The 16,873-nt window shown below is 38.6% G+C and overlaps 1 protein-coding gene across 4 annotated transcripts in view; it reads right to left on the bottom strand.

The window, feature by feature from the left end:
• Nucleotides 1-16,873, bottom strand: part of BEST3 (bestrophin 3) — a 53,794-nt gene that overhangs the window by 21,567 nt on the left and 15,354 nt on the right. For all 4 annotated transcript variants that reach the window (XM_039344490.1, XM_039344491.1, XM_039344492.1 and 1 more), the window contains 2 exons: nt 5,499-5,576; nt 4,736-4,888 (listed from right to left, as the gene is read on the bottom strand). In XM_039344490.1, coding sequence (XP_039200424.1) covers nt 4,736-4,888; nt 5,499-5,576 — 231 coding nt within the window. The remainder of the gene's footprint in view (nt 1-4,735; nt 4,889-5,498; nt 5,577-16,873) is intronic.

Raw genomic sequence — 16,873 nt, 5'->3', positions numbered from 1 at the left:
CAGGTACTGGATAAGCATGTTGCTGTAGTGCCTTGTTTAGTGTGCACCTGTAGTCTGCACAAATACGAATGTCCCCATTACCCTTTAAAGGCGTTACTATGGGGGTTTCCCAAGGACTTGAATCTACAGGCTCTAGAATACCCTGCTGGAGCAATTTGTCCAGTTCAGCATCAATCTTGTTTTTAAGTGCAAACGGAACTCTCCTAGGCTTGACCCTAATGGGTGCTCTGGATGGATCTAATCGTAGTGAAACTGGAGGCCCCTTGTAGGTTCCAAGTTCAGAGCTAAACACATCTGCAAATTCCCTGCAGACTTCTGCAAGACTAGACATTTGCAAATGGTGCAGCCCCGTGACCTGAATTCCCAGAGCCTCAAACCAGTCAAGTCCAATAAGACTCGCACGATCACCCGCAACAACCAACACATCTAAAGGACCTCAAAATCCTTGTACTATACCTTAAGGGTGGCCTCCCCCTTAACACACACCTTAGAATTCTGAAAGTCTGTAAGTATCACAGTGGATGGCCTGAGTTTCACTCGAAGACCACTGCTGCTGCAAATCTTCCTGAAGGTGTTGAGGGAAATTATGGAAAGAGCGGACCAAGTGTCAAATTCCATGGATAAGGGAACCCCTTGCAACTTTACTTTAAGGGACAACTTCTTTTTAGGGGTTTATGTGTGCCTGTCCTTAGAATACTGCTGCGTGTTGTGCAGAAACCCACCCTATTTTGGCTGTGGACCCTGGTACCTTTCAGATGCAATTCTTCTTTAGGTTGTACCTTCTGACGACTCAGACATACAGCTGCAATGTGGCCTTGCCTTCTACAGGCCCTGCAAATAGCGAACCGGAACCGGCAGTCTGCTCTTCTGTGGCGTCCTCCACATCTGAAGCATTGTGGAGTTATTGAAGCCTTTTCTGTGCGATCCCTCTGTCTCCTTCCGGCTGCCTGTTTATTCACCTCATCTTCAGGAACTTCTTCCAAATCTTCTTGCACGTTCTCCTGGTGTACAGCAACAGTCTGGAGAGCTTCTGGGTGGCCGCATGTTTTTTACTGCATCACCTGCTGCTTCCTCTGCTGTAACTTCTCGCAGAGCATCTTGGAATGAAATGTTTTCTTTCGCGAAGATCCTTTGCTATAAGTCTCTATTTCTCAGTCCACACACAAAACGATCACGCAGTCTTTCCTCTAAATCTTTAAATTCACACGGTCTGGCTGCTTGCCTCAATGCTGTGATAAAGTCCTTAGCAGATTCTCCTGCCCTCTCATCCCTTTGTTCAAAAGTGTGCCTCCATGCAATGACGGACAGCTTGGGCGAAAATGTTCCTTTAGAACAGCGGTTCTCAACTTATGGGTCACGACCCCATTTGGGGTCGATTGACCATTTCACGGGGGTCGCCAAGCAAGGCTGTCCGCCATTGTTTCCCCTTTTCCGGCGGGTGCCTTACCTCCCTTGGGCTGGGCCAGCTGGTGGCCTAGCCGGTGGTCGGCCTGCTCCGTCTCTGCCGCTTGCCAGCTACGCCTCGGCCGGTGCAGGGGGCGGCACCACACATGTGCGGCGCTCCCAGGCAGGGAAAGTCTTTGACTTACGACCAGTTGGGTAGTCTTCGACTTACGACCGGTTGGGGTCGTGGCATTAAAAAGGTTGAGAACCACTGCTTTAGAAGTTTCTTTAAGTCTGTGTACGTTACGCCTTCCAGAGAAGCAGGAGCCACGAGGTTTTCAGCAATTTCAAAAGTCTCTTGGCCACATACACACAACAACGTTGCAGCCTTCAGTCCATCTTCGCAAACTTGGTTAACCCTAAAATAGTTCTCTACTCTTGCAACGTATGATTCCCAACGTTCTGGATGTGCGACATCGAATTCTGACAAACGGCCGATTTTCACCATTGTAGTTCGTGCCTTACCACTTGCTTCTGCAGGGAAAGGGTCTCTCAGCCAAACTCACCCTCCAGCGACGCTGTACTGGCAGGATAGCTGCTGAATCTAACGCCGTTTTCCCTTCCAGGACTTCTTGTGGGTAAGTCTTAAAGCTTCCTTCTAGCTTTCCTTGTTAAGCATCCCACCTTCATCGCCAGTGTTAAGTCCTGGGAGCAATGGCGAATGAAGAATACACATGTTTCTGGAACAGCTCTTTATTGTGCTTATTTCAAACTCCAACAAGAACAAGCAAAGGCATGCAGGCCTCCTTTTATACGTTCCCGATCCCCGGACAAGGTGGCAACATTTCTAGGCACTTTTCGTGCCTTGCACATGCCCGCTCGGCCGGCGCCACTCAGTCTGGTCCCGGGCAGCTTCTGCAATTGCCCGGGAGCCTTGCAATGTCCCGAGCCTACATTTGCAGGCTCAGGACACAACAGTCCTCTTTGCACTTTTACTCAGGAGGAGATATATAGAACTTCATATCTTTCTTCTTGTGCAGAATCCATGCTAATCTTTATTTATATATTAAATTCATATGCCTTATATAATGTTCTCTGTATCATTCAAATGTAGCATATGTCCTTCCTCCTCCTGTTTCTCCTAACAAAGTAACTAGGATGCCTGATAAGATAAATTCAGTGTTGGAATGAGACTACACATTTCAGAAGCAAATACAAATGGCTTAATTTGTGTAGATGAAAGTTAAGAAGCTAATTGAGAATTGAAGACAACGAAAGAAAGAAAAGCTACCTTCCAGGCATAAATATAGATAAATCCAGATACATACATAGTACAGACAGAAAAAACAAGAATAAAACCGTATAGGAAGAAAGAAATATAAATGTTGAAGAAGAGTCTAATTCATATCTAGCACCTCATTTCCCTAGAGGTTGATGCTTTCTGATTCTCCAACTGCTCTCCAGATTGAGGTCCATATCTTCCCTGGTGGGAATCAACCTGTGGGAGACATTATCTCCTTGTGATTGAATATTAAAGATCAACGGCAAAATGGAACTGTTCCCTCCTTTTAATGCTTATATGTGACAAAGGGGAAAAATTTCCTGCTCCTGCTCAGAATTTATTTTCCCAAGGTTTTGTTGGGCTTTGTGCATTATCTAGAACAATGTTACTGAATCTTAGCAACTTTAAGATGTGTCGACTTCAACTCTCTGAATTCTCCAACATGAAGTATTCTGGAAGTTGAAGTCCACGCATCTTAAATTTGCCAAGGTTGAGAAACACCAATCTAGATTAATTGATCAACTCTTTCATAATGGCATTTCTGGGAACATTTTCCCCCTTTTGCTACAGGAAGATTTTTTTAAAAAAATTCTATTTAGCCTCTTTCAGAGCATAATGTTCTCATAGATTTGCTCCCTTAAAATGGTGGGAAACCATGCCATAGATTTCCAGCAACAATAGCCTGAAAAGGCTGCAGGTATCACATAAATTTGGACTGAGGGACTCCTGCAATTGGGGAATGCTGGCTGTTTTCTTCTGCTTTCAAAAATAATACCTATCAAATAATCACCAATCTTCTACCTTACAAGCAAAGCTGTATTTATTTTAAAAATCACACTATGATTAAGGTTTGCAAGAGTCAATCAAGGAATCAAGAAACATCTCTGGAGGTTACTGCCTTCCCTTCTCTTCTTGAGTCACCAAAAAAATCTACAGGTAGCCTTCAAGGATATGACAGCAGATGAGGCAGCTGGGAGATATTTTGGGATAATTTGTCCAATATGAATGTAGAACAAATGCACATTTTGAGAAGCTTCATGCAAAATTTACAGGAATTAAATGAATTGTAATTACAAGGTTTAATAAGACTTTGCTCAGCACTACATTTTCCAACTCAGGATTAAAGTTTTGTTTGAGCCAATTGGGAATACAGCCTCAAGCATCAAATTTTGTTTGAGCCAATTGGGAATACAGCCTCAAGCATCAATGTTTGGAGCCTGTAAAGCAGGGGTGGAGAACCACGGCCCCTTTGTGACTTGAGGACTTCAACTCCCAGAATTTCTGAGCCAACCATGCTGGTTCAGGAATTCTGAGTGTTGAAGTCCACAAGTCATAAAGGGGCCATGGTTCACCACTTCTGCTGTAAAGTAATCTTTTAAGCAACTGATATAATCCCTTCCCTCATCCATGAAGAAAAAAATCATTCCACATAAATATATCAAAGTATGACATATTTTGTGTCTCTTTAACCCTATAATGCCCAGTTTTGCAATTAAGCCCTAGCTGTATGGAACACGATTGTACATCTCAGTGGAAGAGTAAGGAGCCATACAAAATGTCTCAGGTTCAGGCTTAGGTCAACCTTTAGGCATAATGTAGTAGCCATCTATAAGCACTTGATCGTGGGCACAGTGAAAAAGCAAATATTTAACTACTTAATTGATCCTTGTTCATCCTTGATCCTTGTTCATACTATGATCTCAGTGTACAGCTAACACTGTAGTTATAAATGCTAAATACTTTAATGTGTCTTATCATTAGTGCTAATGTGTAAGAGATATGTTCAGTGCAGAGATAGTCAAGATCTCTTATGCAGACAAACATTCCAGACAGCTTTGCTAGCTCTTAAAAAATGTGCACACATTTTGTTATAGCATTATTGTACAACTGTGAAATATTTCTTGCCTCATGACAATTGGTGCTAAGTAAATTGTTAACTCAGATTCCCAGAAAATATTAAAATTCTAGCAGACTTTTATTCACATTCATGTAGGAAAACTTTCATTCACATGAGTTCTAGTTTTGAAGAAAACTAGCAGAAAATTCCATTTTTAAAACATTATTGTTTACCTTAAGCCATCCTGCATAGAAGAAAAACTGTAACAATGTGAAGATAGGAATGTAAAGATCTAAATCATGACCTGGGATGCTTTGGTCAGGATCCAAAAACTGACGCCCTATAAGGCATGTGAAGAAGAAGGTATAAACAGCCAGGGTGACAACCTAGAAGAATTAAAATTTAATCAGAGATAGAGTTATGAATATAACAGTGAATGTAGGATGTTTTCTATATAGTATATTCAAGGACCTGCTTTCCCAAATCTGATGTACTTATGTGGTATTGTACTACAATTTCCAGAATTTCTGGTCAACAAGAGCAACAAGAAATATCTAGAGAAATCTAAATTGAGGAGAGATGCAAAATACTATATTTTTAAGATATGAATTATAAATCTTGATGGTCCATTCAATACAAAATGTTTCTATTTCTGAAGGTCTTTGATTTTATTTCTTGATTCCACAGTACTTGGCAGTAAATAAACAAGGTTTGTCAATTTGTGGGTCTTTAGATGTGTTGCAACCATGCACCTCATTAGGATCAGCCACCACTGCCACTTATGATGCCATTAAGACTGTATCTGGAAATGATGGAATTGAGATTTGAATGCCCCAAAATAGAGAAAGCTAAATCAGAGTAGTGAGAGGTACATAAATGTTTTCAAGGCTTATAAAAGTATTTATATATGAATTTAAAGTTTTCAGCACTCAAGATTTCACCCTACCCCAATGCATCTCAGATATATTTAATAATATATAAGTATTTACTTTATACCTGTGTGTACACGAGAGGAATTCCAACCCAGTCGTAACCAAATAGTAGGCTACACCATGATCGATACCGATTCATCTCCTAAATGAAAAATAAAAACCAATAGAGTGATTGATGTATTGTTAAGGATTATCACAATGTATTAATTGTTATAGATAGGATGGTACTTGCCAGGAAGTTATATAATGAATTCTGAGGCTGTGTTCTGATGACACTTTTGTTTGGTGCCTTCCAGTCAATGTTGGTTCCTGATGACTGCCTGGAATAGTTACCTGCAGTTTACTTAGCAACTTCTTTGGAAATAGTTTGCCACTGCCTCTTTCCTAGGGTTGAGAGTCACTGGCCCAAGGTTACCTATCTGGCTTTATGCTTAAATTCGGATTAGCATTTAGTCTCCTGATTTCTAGCCTGGTGCTTCACTGCTACACCAAACTGAGGATTCCTTGCTGATCTCCGAGTTTAGTTGTTTGCTTACAGATGCTTCATAACCCTAACATATGTGCAAATAAGTATGAAGTTTGGTCCATGCTTATATACAGTTGTTGCCCTGCCAGTGTTGGTGGAGGAGTGGGTTTATCCTTGATAGTTCTTTATTAGGGTATTGTTTCTGCTAAATTGTTTGTCTGGTGTTAACTCCTGCTTATTTGCATGTTGGCTGCGGAAAAGGATATGTTCTGTCTTTTTGTTTCCTTTTTGGCTTTTTGATTGTCTCTTTTGAATGGTATGTAGAAACTATTTATCTCTATGTTGATGACCAGTTCATCTGCATGCCAGACTTACAGGAATTTTCTAGCATTTTTTGGACTTAGCTTGGTCAAGGATGCTCACTGTTGTGTCCTGAGCCTGCAAGAGCTGAAATGCATCTGTGTTCCACTCTCCCTGCATTGCACAATGCACCTGAGCATAAGCCAGGTGTGTTTCATCTAGGGGGGAGGGGTGTTGTGTCCTGAGCCTGCAAGAGCTGAAAGCAGGCTCAGAATTGTTGCAAATGGTCCTGGACAATCCAAAAGCTGCCTGGGACCAGACAGGGTGGCGCTGGCCTTGAGCGCATGCACAAGACGCAAAAATGGTAAATTCCTATTGGTTCAAGCTGTCCGGGTTTCAGGCACTATAAAAGGCCTGCGTGCCTTTTGCTGCTTGCTTGGTTGTAAGAGAAAGAAATAAAGACCTTTGTTGTTTTCACCATGTGTCTTCGTCAATTGCCAATGAACCGAAAACACAACACTGGCGATGAAGGTGGGATCCATGCAAGCAAGGAAAAGAATTAGGACTCACCAAGGAGGTCCTGACAATCGGGAAGACAGCATCCTGCGTTCGCGACTCAGCCTGCCAGTACAGCATCGCTGGAGGTGAGCTCGGCAAAAGGACCCTTTCCTAAATTGCAGAGGAGGCAATTAGCAAAGGCTGGAGAGATTACGATATCAAAGATTGGCCGTTTGACTTCTGGTGGCGTTTGCCGCGCTGATGGTGGCTTTTTCCTTAGCCGCCCATCTCGGGATCATGTGAGAGCCGGCAAACAGTGACAATCAGCTGTTTTGCGGCTCGGAACTTTCTTCCTGGGCAAAGGGAAGAAAGTGAGCTTCTTTCCAGATAGAAGTTGAGCTCCTCTTGTCTCCCAGAGATTATTTTCTGGGAGACAAAGGGTGAGAACTCCTTCGGAGTCTGGATCAACTCCACATCCCAAGATGCCTTTGTTCTCCAAAGGAGAACGAAGCCAGATGCTGCTTCCACATCTGCTACATAAGAAGAACTGTAAGTAAATTTTAAAGCAGACGGAGCTGTTCAGGAAGAACAGAACAGTGTTGAATTTCAACTTTAACTCATGAAGAAATATTGTCTTCTTCAGCTATTATTTTTGTGATTGGAGTGAAAGGAAAAATGGCGGAGGAATTTTGTTTCTTTGTTTGAAGACTTTCACTTTTACTGGGTAACAAAGTTTCAACAATTTAATAGACTTTGTTTATTTAAAGAGTTTCTTTTTTTTTTACTTTTTTGGGGGAATTGTTTTTATTACCCCTTTATTTTATTCTACTATAAGAAGTGGCTTTTTTTCTCTTTCTTCATCTCTTTTTTTAAAAAATGGCTTCAAAACGCCCTGGAATTTCTTCTCTGCCTAAAGCTGCAATTTCCTTTCCAGTAACACAGACTATAGAACAAACTAAGCCTAAGACTCCACCCCCCCACCTCCAGCACTCACACTTAAAGATATACAGAATGTGGTTCAGGATTCTTTGGAGAAAGCTATACAAAAGATCAGGTTTGAGACAGCAGAGCTTCTAGAACAGAAAAATCATCAGATGAGGGAAGATATTCTGCTGGCTCTTCAGGGGCTTGCGGCCCATGTAGAAAGGCTGGATGACAGGGTGGATGAGGTGGTTGGAAATGTTGAAAGTTTGGAAGGAAGAGTGGAAAGAATTGAAAATAATGTGGATGTAGCACAGAATGAAATTATAATGTAACAATACAGAGATATGGAGTTGGCTTTGAGAATAAGAGGGTTGAAGGAGAATGTGAAAGAAGACTTGAAAGAAGAGATTGCAGCAGAATTAGCAGCCATTTTGGGATGTGGAATTGAAGAAATGCTGAGAGATATTGAAAATTTTTTTAGAGTTGATTCATGGATTACAAAGCAGAGAAATCTACCAAGAGATGTGGTTATCTATTTTTCTAGAAGATCACTTTGTAATGAAATTATACAGGCTTTTTACAAACAAAGATTTCAAATTGCAGCTCAAGATGTAATAATTTTAAAGGAAATACCCTCAAAAATTCTGAGAAGAAGAAAGGACTTTGCCTTTTTGGCTGAGGAGCTTAAGAAGCGTCAGATTCAATTTAGATGGGATGTACCTGTTGGCACAGTGGTGAATTATCTTGGAACACGTTATAGATTAAATACAATTTTAAAAGCAAGAGATTTTTACATTTCTGTTTTGAAAGCAGGTGCACCACCATCTCCAAGATCTAGAAGAAGTGAAGAACAGCTGGCTGCAGGAGCAAAGTCACCAACAGGAGAAGAGTTGTTGGTTGAATCAATGCAACAGTGTTTGGAGATAAAAGAAGATCCAAAGGAACAGAGAATGACTCGTGCTGCCCATAAACGTAGAGAAAAACAACAACAAAAGTTTGATGCTGGAGTTACAACACAGGCAGTTACTTCTGAGCCAGTGGGAGGAACAAGACCGAAGAGGTCGTCAACTGTGGATTTAGATGCAGTGTTCCAAAGGCTTCAAGCCATGAAGAATGGCAAAGTTCCTGACATGGAATGTTAATGGATTGAATTCACCACAGAAAAGAAAGAAAGTATTTTACTATTTGAAACAACATAAGAATGATGTCATATGTTTGCAAGAGACTCATATTGCTTTAAAGGATGAAAAATATTTGATTAACTCCCGGCTGGGAGTACATTTTACAGCCCCTGCTCCACAGAAAAAAGCAGGAGTAGTTATTTATGTGAGGAAAGATTTACTACCAAAGTTAATTGATTCTGATCCGCAAGGAAGATATATTATTATTGATTTATTATTAAATGGCAAGAGAAGTCTTGTCATTGGACTATATACTCCTAATCAGCAACAAAAATATTTTTATAAGATGATACATCAGAAAATAACTCAATTGGATTATAAATCAGTAATTATGATGGGAGATTGGAATGGTGTTTTAGACTCAATTAAAGATAAGAAGGGTTCTTCTAAATCTCCTAATCATTCAAAATTACCTAAAGCCCTTTTTTATTTGAAAGATGATTTGGAATTTAGAGACATTTGGCATGAACGGAATATGGAAGAAAGAGACTTTACCTTCTTTTCGGACAGGCATCAGTCGTACTCCAGAATTGACTTTTTCTTAATTACTAATGATCTCTTTTCTAGGGTGAAGAATGCCAAGATATTCCCAAGAATATTATCAGACCATAGTCCTGTATGGATGGAGTTATCTACTGAAGATGGGAATAGAAGGACTTGGAGATTGAATGAAAATTTATTTAGACATGAAGGGAATTTACAGAGATGTAGAGATTATTTAAAGGAATTTTTTCTTTTGAATATGCATAAGGGTATTTTGATGCCAATGGTATGGGACGCCAGTAAAGCATATATGAGAGGGATTTTGATTTATATAAATAATATGCATAGACGTAAACAGATGCAGAAATGTAAAGAGTTGGAAACAGATTAAAGCTAAGGAAAAGGCTCTGACATTAAATCCATTGGATAAAAACTTAAAGGCTTCTATTAGTTTGCTTAAGGAGCAATTTAATATGTTGATAGCTCATCAGATTGCAATTAATTTGAGATATATGCAACATAATACATTTTGCAATGCAAACAAACCTGGTAGGTGGTTGGCTTACCAACTACGAAAGAAACAGAAATCAAGGATTATAGAAAAAATAAATTATAATGGTAAAGAAGTTTATCAACAAAATTTGATTAAAAGGAGTTTTTTAGATTTTTACTCAAAGTTATATGCTAGTGAAAATATACAAGTCTCAGACATAGAAAAGTATTTACAGGAATCACATTTTTCTAAACTTACTACTGATCAAAGAGATGAGATTAATGGTTTAATTACTTCGGATGAGATTATTTGGGCTATTAAACAATTGAAAGTTGGTAAGGCTCCAGGTACAGATGGATTAACAGCAATTTATTATAAAACGTTATCTGAAGAAATGATAGAACCACTGAAGGAACTTTTTAATAATATTTTATTGGGAGCAGAGGTACCTCCATCATGGAGAAGGGCTTTTATATCATTGATTCCAAAGGAGGATCAAGATTTGACTCAGCCCAAAAATTATAGGCCTATATCTCTTTTGAATACGGATTATAAATTTTTTTCAAAAATATTGGCAAATAGATTAATGCGAGTTTTAAAATAATTGGTTCATAGTGACCAATCTGGATTTATATCTGGAAGATATATGAAATATAATGTTAGACAAATTGTTAACTTAATTGAATATTTGGATAAGAACAATCAAATCCCTGTGGCGTTGATTTTTTTAGATGCTGAAAAAGCTTTTGATCAATTAGATTGGCAATTTTTATTTAAAGTAGTAGAGGAAATGAATTTTGGGGATAAATTTTTTGTTGCCCTTAAGGCAATTTTTCAACAACAATCTGCACAAATCATAGTTAATGGGGGTTTAACAGAAGCATTTAAAATTGAAAAGGGTACAAGACAGGGATGTCCTTTATCCCCATTGTTATTTGTTTTAACAATGGAGATTTTACTTATTAAAATTCGGGAGTCACCTAGAATAAAGGGAATAAAAATAAATAAGAGTTATTATAGGTTGAGAGCTTTTGCTGATGATTTGGTTGTGACATTATCTCAACCGACAGACTCGGTTAGGGATTTGGTAAAAAATTTAATTCAGTATGGGAAGGTTTCTGGTTTTAAGGTAAATAATAATAAGACTAAAATATTATCAAAAAATATGTCTATGAAGGAAAAGGATGTTTTGATTAAACTAACAGGTTTTGAAATAGTGAGAAAGGTTAAATATTTAGGAGTATATATCACAGCTTCTAATGTTAAATTGTATAAAAATAATTATGAGATACTATGGGCAAAAGTGCAAAAGGACTTAAATGATTGGAAAAAACTACAATTATCTTTGTTGGGGAGAATTTCAGCAGTTAAAATGAATATACTTCCAAAGTTTCTTTTCTTGTTTCAAATGATACCTATTTTGAAGAAAGATGCTAATTTGGAGGAATGGCAGAAAGGGATTAATAAGTTCATTTGGGCAGGGAAAAAGCCAAGAGTTAAATTCAAGATTATACAAGATATACGGGAAAGAGGAGGACTTAAAGTGCCTAATTTAAAATTGTATTATGATGCGGCGGCTTTAACTTTGATTAGTGATTGGCTCAACTTAACAAATAAAAATATCCTTTCTCTTGAGGGATGGGATTTATTATATGGATAGCACGCTTATTTAATTTATGATAAAAAAAGTTGATCAGGTTTTTAAAACCCATATTTTGAGAAGTGCCTTGTTGCGTGTCTGGAAGAAGTATTACTATAGGTTAAATTATAAAATTCCAATTTGGGGGATTCCTGGACACGTGATAGAGGGAGTATCCAGGGGAGTGAATTTGGATAAGATTTCTTATAAGGAATTACTTAGTTTGGTTGGGCAAGATTGGCAATTAAAGTCATTGACTGAGTTGAAGCAAGAAAATATTGTACACTCTTGGTTTCATTATAATCAATTGTTAGTGAGGTGGAGTTTAGATCAAAAGGTTGGTATCACTTTAGAGGATGTGAATTTGGTAAAACAGATTAAAGATCAAAGTTGAACTTATATAAAAAGAATTTATAATGTTTTAATATAATTGGATTCTGAAACAGAATTAGTTAAAGACTGTATGATGAAATAGGCGCAAAATATTCAAGAGCCAATTTTATTGGATACATGGGAGACAATTTGGGTTAGAAATGTAAAATTCACTCAGGCGCAAAATTTAAGAGAAAATTTTTATAAAATGTTTTATAGATGGCATTTGGATCCCCAAAAATTGACCCGCATGTATCCAAATTTACAGCCCAAATGTTGGAGATGTGGAAATTTAGATGCAACTTATTTTCATATTTGGTGGACTTGTAGAGATATTAAAGCTTTTTGGATTAAGATCTGGTGGAATATTCAAAAGATTTTAAAGAGAAAGATAAAGTTTACTCCACAATTGTTTTTGTTGGGTATTATTATAGATTTTGATGTTAAAGAAACTAATTTGGTGTTGAACTTATAACAGCTGCAAGATTATTGGTGGGGCAATATTGGAAGAAAAACTTATTGCCTACTTTGGAAGAATGGATACTTAAAGTGTCTAATTTAGCAGACATGGTGAAAATCTCCGTCTATTTGAAGGATCATTCACAAGAAAAATATATTATGGTTTGGAGAAGATGGATTGATTACATTCAGAAGAAATATGAGATTGAAAAGTATTATCTTGCTTTTGAGTAGATTTTAGATAATTATTATTAGTTTTAATTATTTTATTATTTTTGACTTAATTTGTTAATATTTGTTGGGAGAAGGAGTTGAAGTGTGTTATGATTTTGATTGATAGTATAGTTGATTAATGTTAGTTAGATTATGTTTGTTTATTTTATTTTTTATCCTGTAATCAGCTCTGGGAAGTGAGGGAGGGGGAAGTTTTATAATAAATTTATAAAACTTTTCAATAAAATAAGAAGATTGGCCGTTTGACTGATTTTGATGTCTCCCACCCTGAGAGATGGAATTCATATGTAGCACGGGTGGAGAACTACTTAGAGTAAATCAAGTATGAGAAGATGGCCTGAAGGCAGCAACTCTTCTGTGTGCCTGCGGAAAATCGTGGAAAATCTTTTGACATCGCGGAAAATCTTGTGGCCCCTGCACTTCTGGAGTCAGTAACATACGCTGACTTGAAGAAGAAGGAACACTTCCAGCCTAAATTATCTGTCATCGCTTGGAGGCACGCGTTCGAGCAGAGAGGTCAGGTGAATCTGTTGCGGACTTTATTGCTGCCTTAAGGCAAGCGGCCAGGCCTTGTGAGTTCAAGGATTTGGAAGAGAGGCTGCGCAATCGTTTTGTGTGTGGCTTAAGAAGTAGAGACTTACAACAAAGATCTTTGCGAAAGAGGAAGTCTCCTTCCAAGACGCGTTGAGAGAGGTAGCAGCTGAAGAAGCAGCAGGCAGTGTTGTGAAGGCTTTGCGGCTTGCCAGGAACCCTCCAGCCACCGCTACCGTCCATCAAGAGGATACTCGAGAGGAATCAGAAGCGGATCCTGAAGAGGAGGTGGACAGACTTCACCAGCCAGCTGAAAGGAAGCCGAAGGGGTGTCCGGACAAGGCCTCACCATCTCTTCAGTGCTTCGGGTGCGGAGGACGCCACAAGTGAGCTGACTGCAGGTTTCACTCCGCCAATTTGCCGGGCATGTGGCAGGCAAGGCCACATTGTCTCTGTCTGTTTGGGTCGCCAAAAGGTCCAATCTCGGGAAGAATTGCTTCAGAAAGGTACCAGGGTCCCCAGCCAACACAGGGTGGGTTTCTGCGCTTTGTGTAGGAGTATTCTAAGGATAGGGACACACAAGCCCCTTAAGAAAAAACTTCGCATTGATGTGAAGTTGCAAGGGGTTCCCTTATTGATGGAGTTGGACACAGGGTCTGCTCTAGCAATCATTTCACATGATACCTTTAAAAGGATTTGCAGCAGTAGTGGCCTTCAAGTTAAACTCAGGCCATCAAATCTAATACTTACTGATTTTCAAAATTCCAAAGTCAGTGTAAAGGGGGAGGCCACGCTCAAAGTGCAGCATAAGGATTTTGACGGTTTCCTAAATGTGGTGGTTATTGGGGGTGAATGCACAAGTCTTATTGGACTTGATTGGTTTGAGGCCCTGGAAATCCAAACACTGGGTCTTGCAGAAGTCTGCAAGGAGTTTGCTGATGTGTTTAGTTCAGAGCTAGGATCCTACAAGGGGCCTCCCATTGCACTACGTTTAGACCCAACTATCACGCCCATCAGGGTCAAGCCTAGAAGGGTGTCTTTTGCCCTCAAAAGCAAGATAGATGCTGAGCTGGACAAATTGCTCCAGCAGGGCATTTTAGAACCTGTGGATTCTAGTCCATGGGAAACCCCCATAGTAACGCCTCTAAAGGCTAATGGGGAAGTCCGCATATGTGCAGACTATAAGTGCACACTGAATAAAGCATTGCAACAGCATGCATATCCAGTGCCTGTTGTAAGCCACATTCTGGCCTCTCTCAAAGGAGGGTGCATTTTTGCGAAACTTGATCTGGCACAGGCCTATCAACAGCTACCTGTTGATAAGGCATCTGCAGAGGCTCAGGTGATTGTAACACACAGGGGGGGCATTTAAGGTCAAAAGACTGCAATTTGGGGTAAATGTAGCCCCTTGCATATTCCAAAGTATTATGGAGAGCACTCTTCGTGGTATTCCTGGGGTCTGTCCCTATTTTGATGATGTCCTCATTGCTGGGGAGTGATCTCAAAATTTAGCAGAAAGGTTAAGAGCTGTCTTGCTCTGTTTCCGCAAAGCAGGCCTTAAATTGAAGCAGGATAAATGCAAGATAGGAGTCACTTCCACTGACTTCTTAGGGTTCAGGATTGATGCCCAAGGCATTCATCCTGCTGAATCCAAGCTGCAAGCGATTCAGCAGGCCCCAAGGCCCAAGTCCAAAACTGAGCCGTAAGCTTTCTTGGTGCTCTTAAATTTCTATCACACATTCCTTCCACATAAGGCTGAAGTGGCTGAGCTGTTACACCAGCTCTTAGACAAGCAGGCTCCATGGTAGTGGACTAAGGTCCATGACAGGAGTTTCAATGAGATTAAGGCCTTGCTCTCTTCAAATGCTGTGTTAGCGCATTTTTTAAAACAAGTTTTATTGTTTTTTTTTTCATTTTACAGACAAGAGCTTAAGAAACAACGTGGTGGCAGGGCAATCAATTATCCACACAACAAAGTCATACTCATAAAGTTCAGATTAAATCATTAAAAAACCCCTCTCTTTTCCCTCTAATAACATATTATATTTAAATTAATATATTTCAATACAACTAGATCAATCATATCAATCCTCAATAACTTCATCTAGATAGATCCACAAATCCAGATCCTGTATGAAGCTTACTATTTCAATTACTACATTCCATATTTCTAATCCAAGTACATAGTTAACACTTCGGGAGTCTCCCCATTACCTTTTTCCTTAACATATTCACATAAACATTTATTAACATCATTTCTTCTTTTTCCCTATTCTTCTTCCATTACAAAGTGACTATCAGTTCTAATATATATATATATATATATATAAATATATTAGTTCATATCAGAAAAGAAAAAGAACAAAGAAAAAATAAAAACAAAACAGAAAAAATGAAAAAAATATCTTTCTATTTCTATTATACTTTATAATCTAACAATCAATCCCTCAATAGCTATATCACATTTCTTTAACCTCCTCAAAGTTACTATATCCAAAATATATTAATACATAGACAAACACCTTATTATTAAGTTCAAACCTTTTAATTTTTATTCAATCTAACATCTTATTTAACTGTCTTGAGCCATAAATCAATCCATATCTAGTAAGCCTTTTAAACTCATTACATAAAACCTTAAATCACATTCTTAAATCTTATTCTAGCTTTCCTTTTATGCCAAACAGGTTTCCATAATAATGCCACTATATCAATAAACAAGTCATTTTTTATGTCTTGTAGTATCCTTTGAATCAAACAGAAACGTCTTCTGTTTTAGAGACCTAGCTTCTTTGTAAATAATCCCTTGTTGTTTGGAAAAGTCAAATCTCCATGTTTGAAACTGTTGAATGGCTGGCTCAATTATGTCCAACTTTGTAGCTAATAGTTGTTTATCCAAGCTACCATAGTTCTCAGTTCGTTGGGCTTGTCTGTCCATTTCTGTTAGTTTTAGGGTTGTAAGTGGTTTAATTACAGTCCTTTTTAATTCCTCAGAGATCTCATCAGCCTGCGTATGAAGTAAAATGGAATCTTCTTTACCTTTAGTTAATCCCGCTTCTGTTGTTTCTTGGTCCATAGAGTGCTCAGACAAAGTCTGGGAGTCAGTTTGTAAGTTCAAAGCAGAATTTCTGTTTGTTATTTCCATCGTGAATTCTTTTATTTGCAAACATATGTCATCAGTAGCTTCATAAAGTTTTTCCAGCATAAGTTTATAGTCAAGTTGAACCAAGGGTTGCTCCATTTCAAAGATAATTAAAAACAGTCTGTATCATTTAGTAGAGGCTGTGTTCAGAGAACATTTAATCAGTGTCCACCCCTACCAGTACAGCTGTTAATTTTCTGTGTATTTTCCCTTTTATGGTAATCTGAAAATCAAGGTCAATCCAATCCTCAAAAGAGAAAGTTGCAATTTTAACTTTTTCCACAAGATGTCCTCAGTACAATGTAAAATCTTCTCCCAGAGACCAGGAATCTCATAAACAAGATCAGGAAACACAGAAAAAAGAATTCAAGTCCAATAGCAGATTCAATATTCACAAAATTTTCTAGGACCTCAAAGTGAAAGAAAAAAAAATAAAAATGGAAAAAAAATCACTTTAAATTAATTCAGTCCATTTAAGCTTCTTTTTCCCACACTCACAAACGCCGCCTTCTTAGAGTAGGGAAATCATTTCAAAAGTGCTCTTTACGGGCACAAAAGAAAAAAGAAACCCAAGAGAGAGAGAAAAAAAAGTCTCACCCGGCTCAGCCACAGTGATTCCTGTGCTTAGATGTTCTTCTGACTTCTGGTTGCAGCGGCTAGGTGAACGGCCATTTTACTGGCCGTTCTTTCCATTGTTGGCCCCAAAGAGCTATCTCG

Source organism: Crotalus tigris, unplaced genomic scaffold (genome assembly GCF_016545835.1).
Source record: "Crotalus tigris isolate CLP2741 ecotype Arizona unplaced genomic scaffold, ASM1654583v1 scf7180000017916.3911339, whole genome shotgun sequence".
Lineage (NCBI taxonomy): Eukaryota > Metazoa > Chordata > Lepidosauria > Squamata > Viperidae > Crotalus > Crotalus tigris.
Note: the sequence above shows the minus strand (reverse complement) of the source record. Positions and strands in the feature narration are given on the sequence as shown.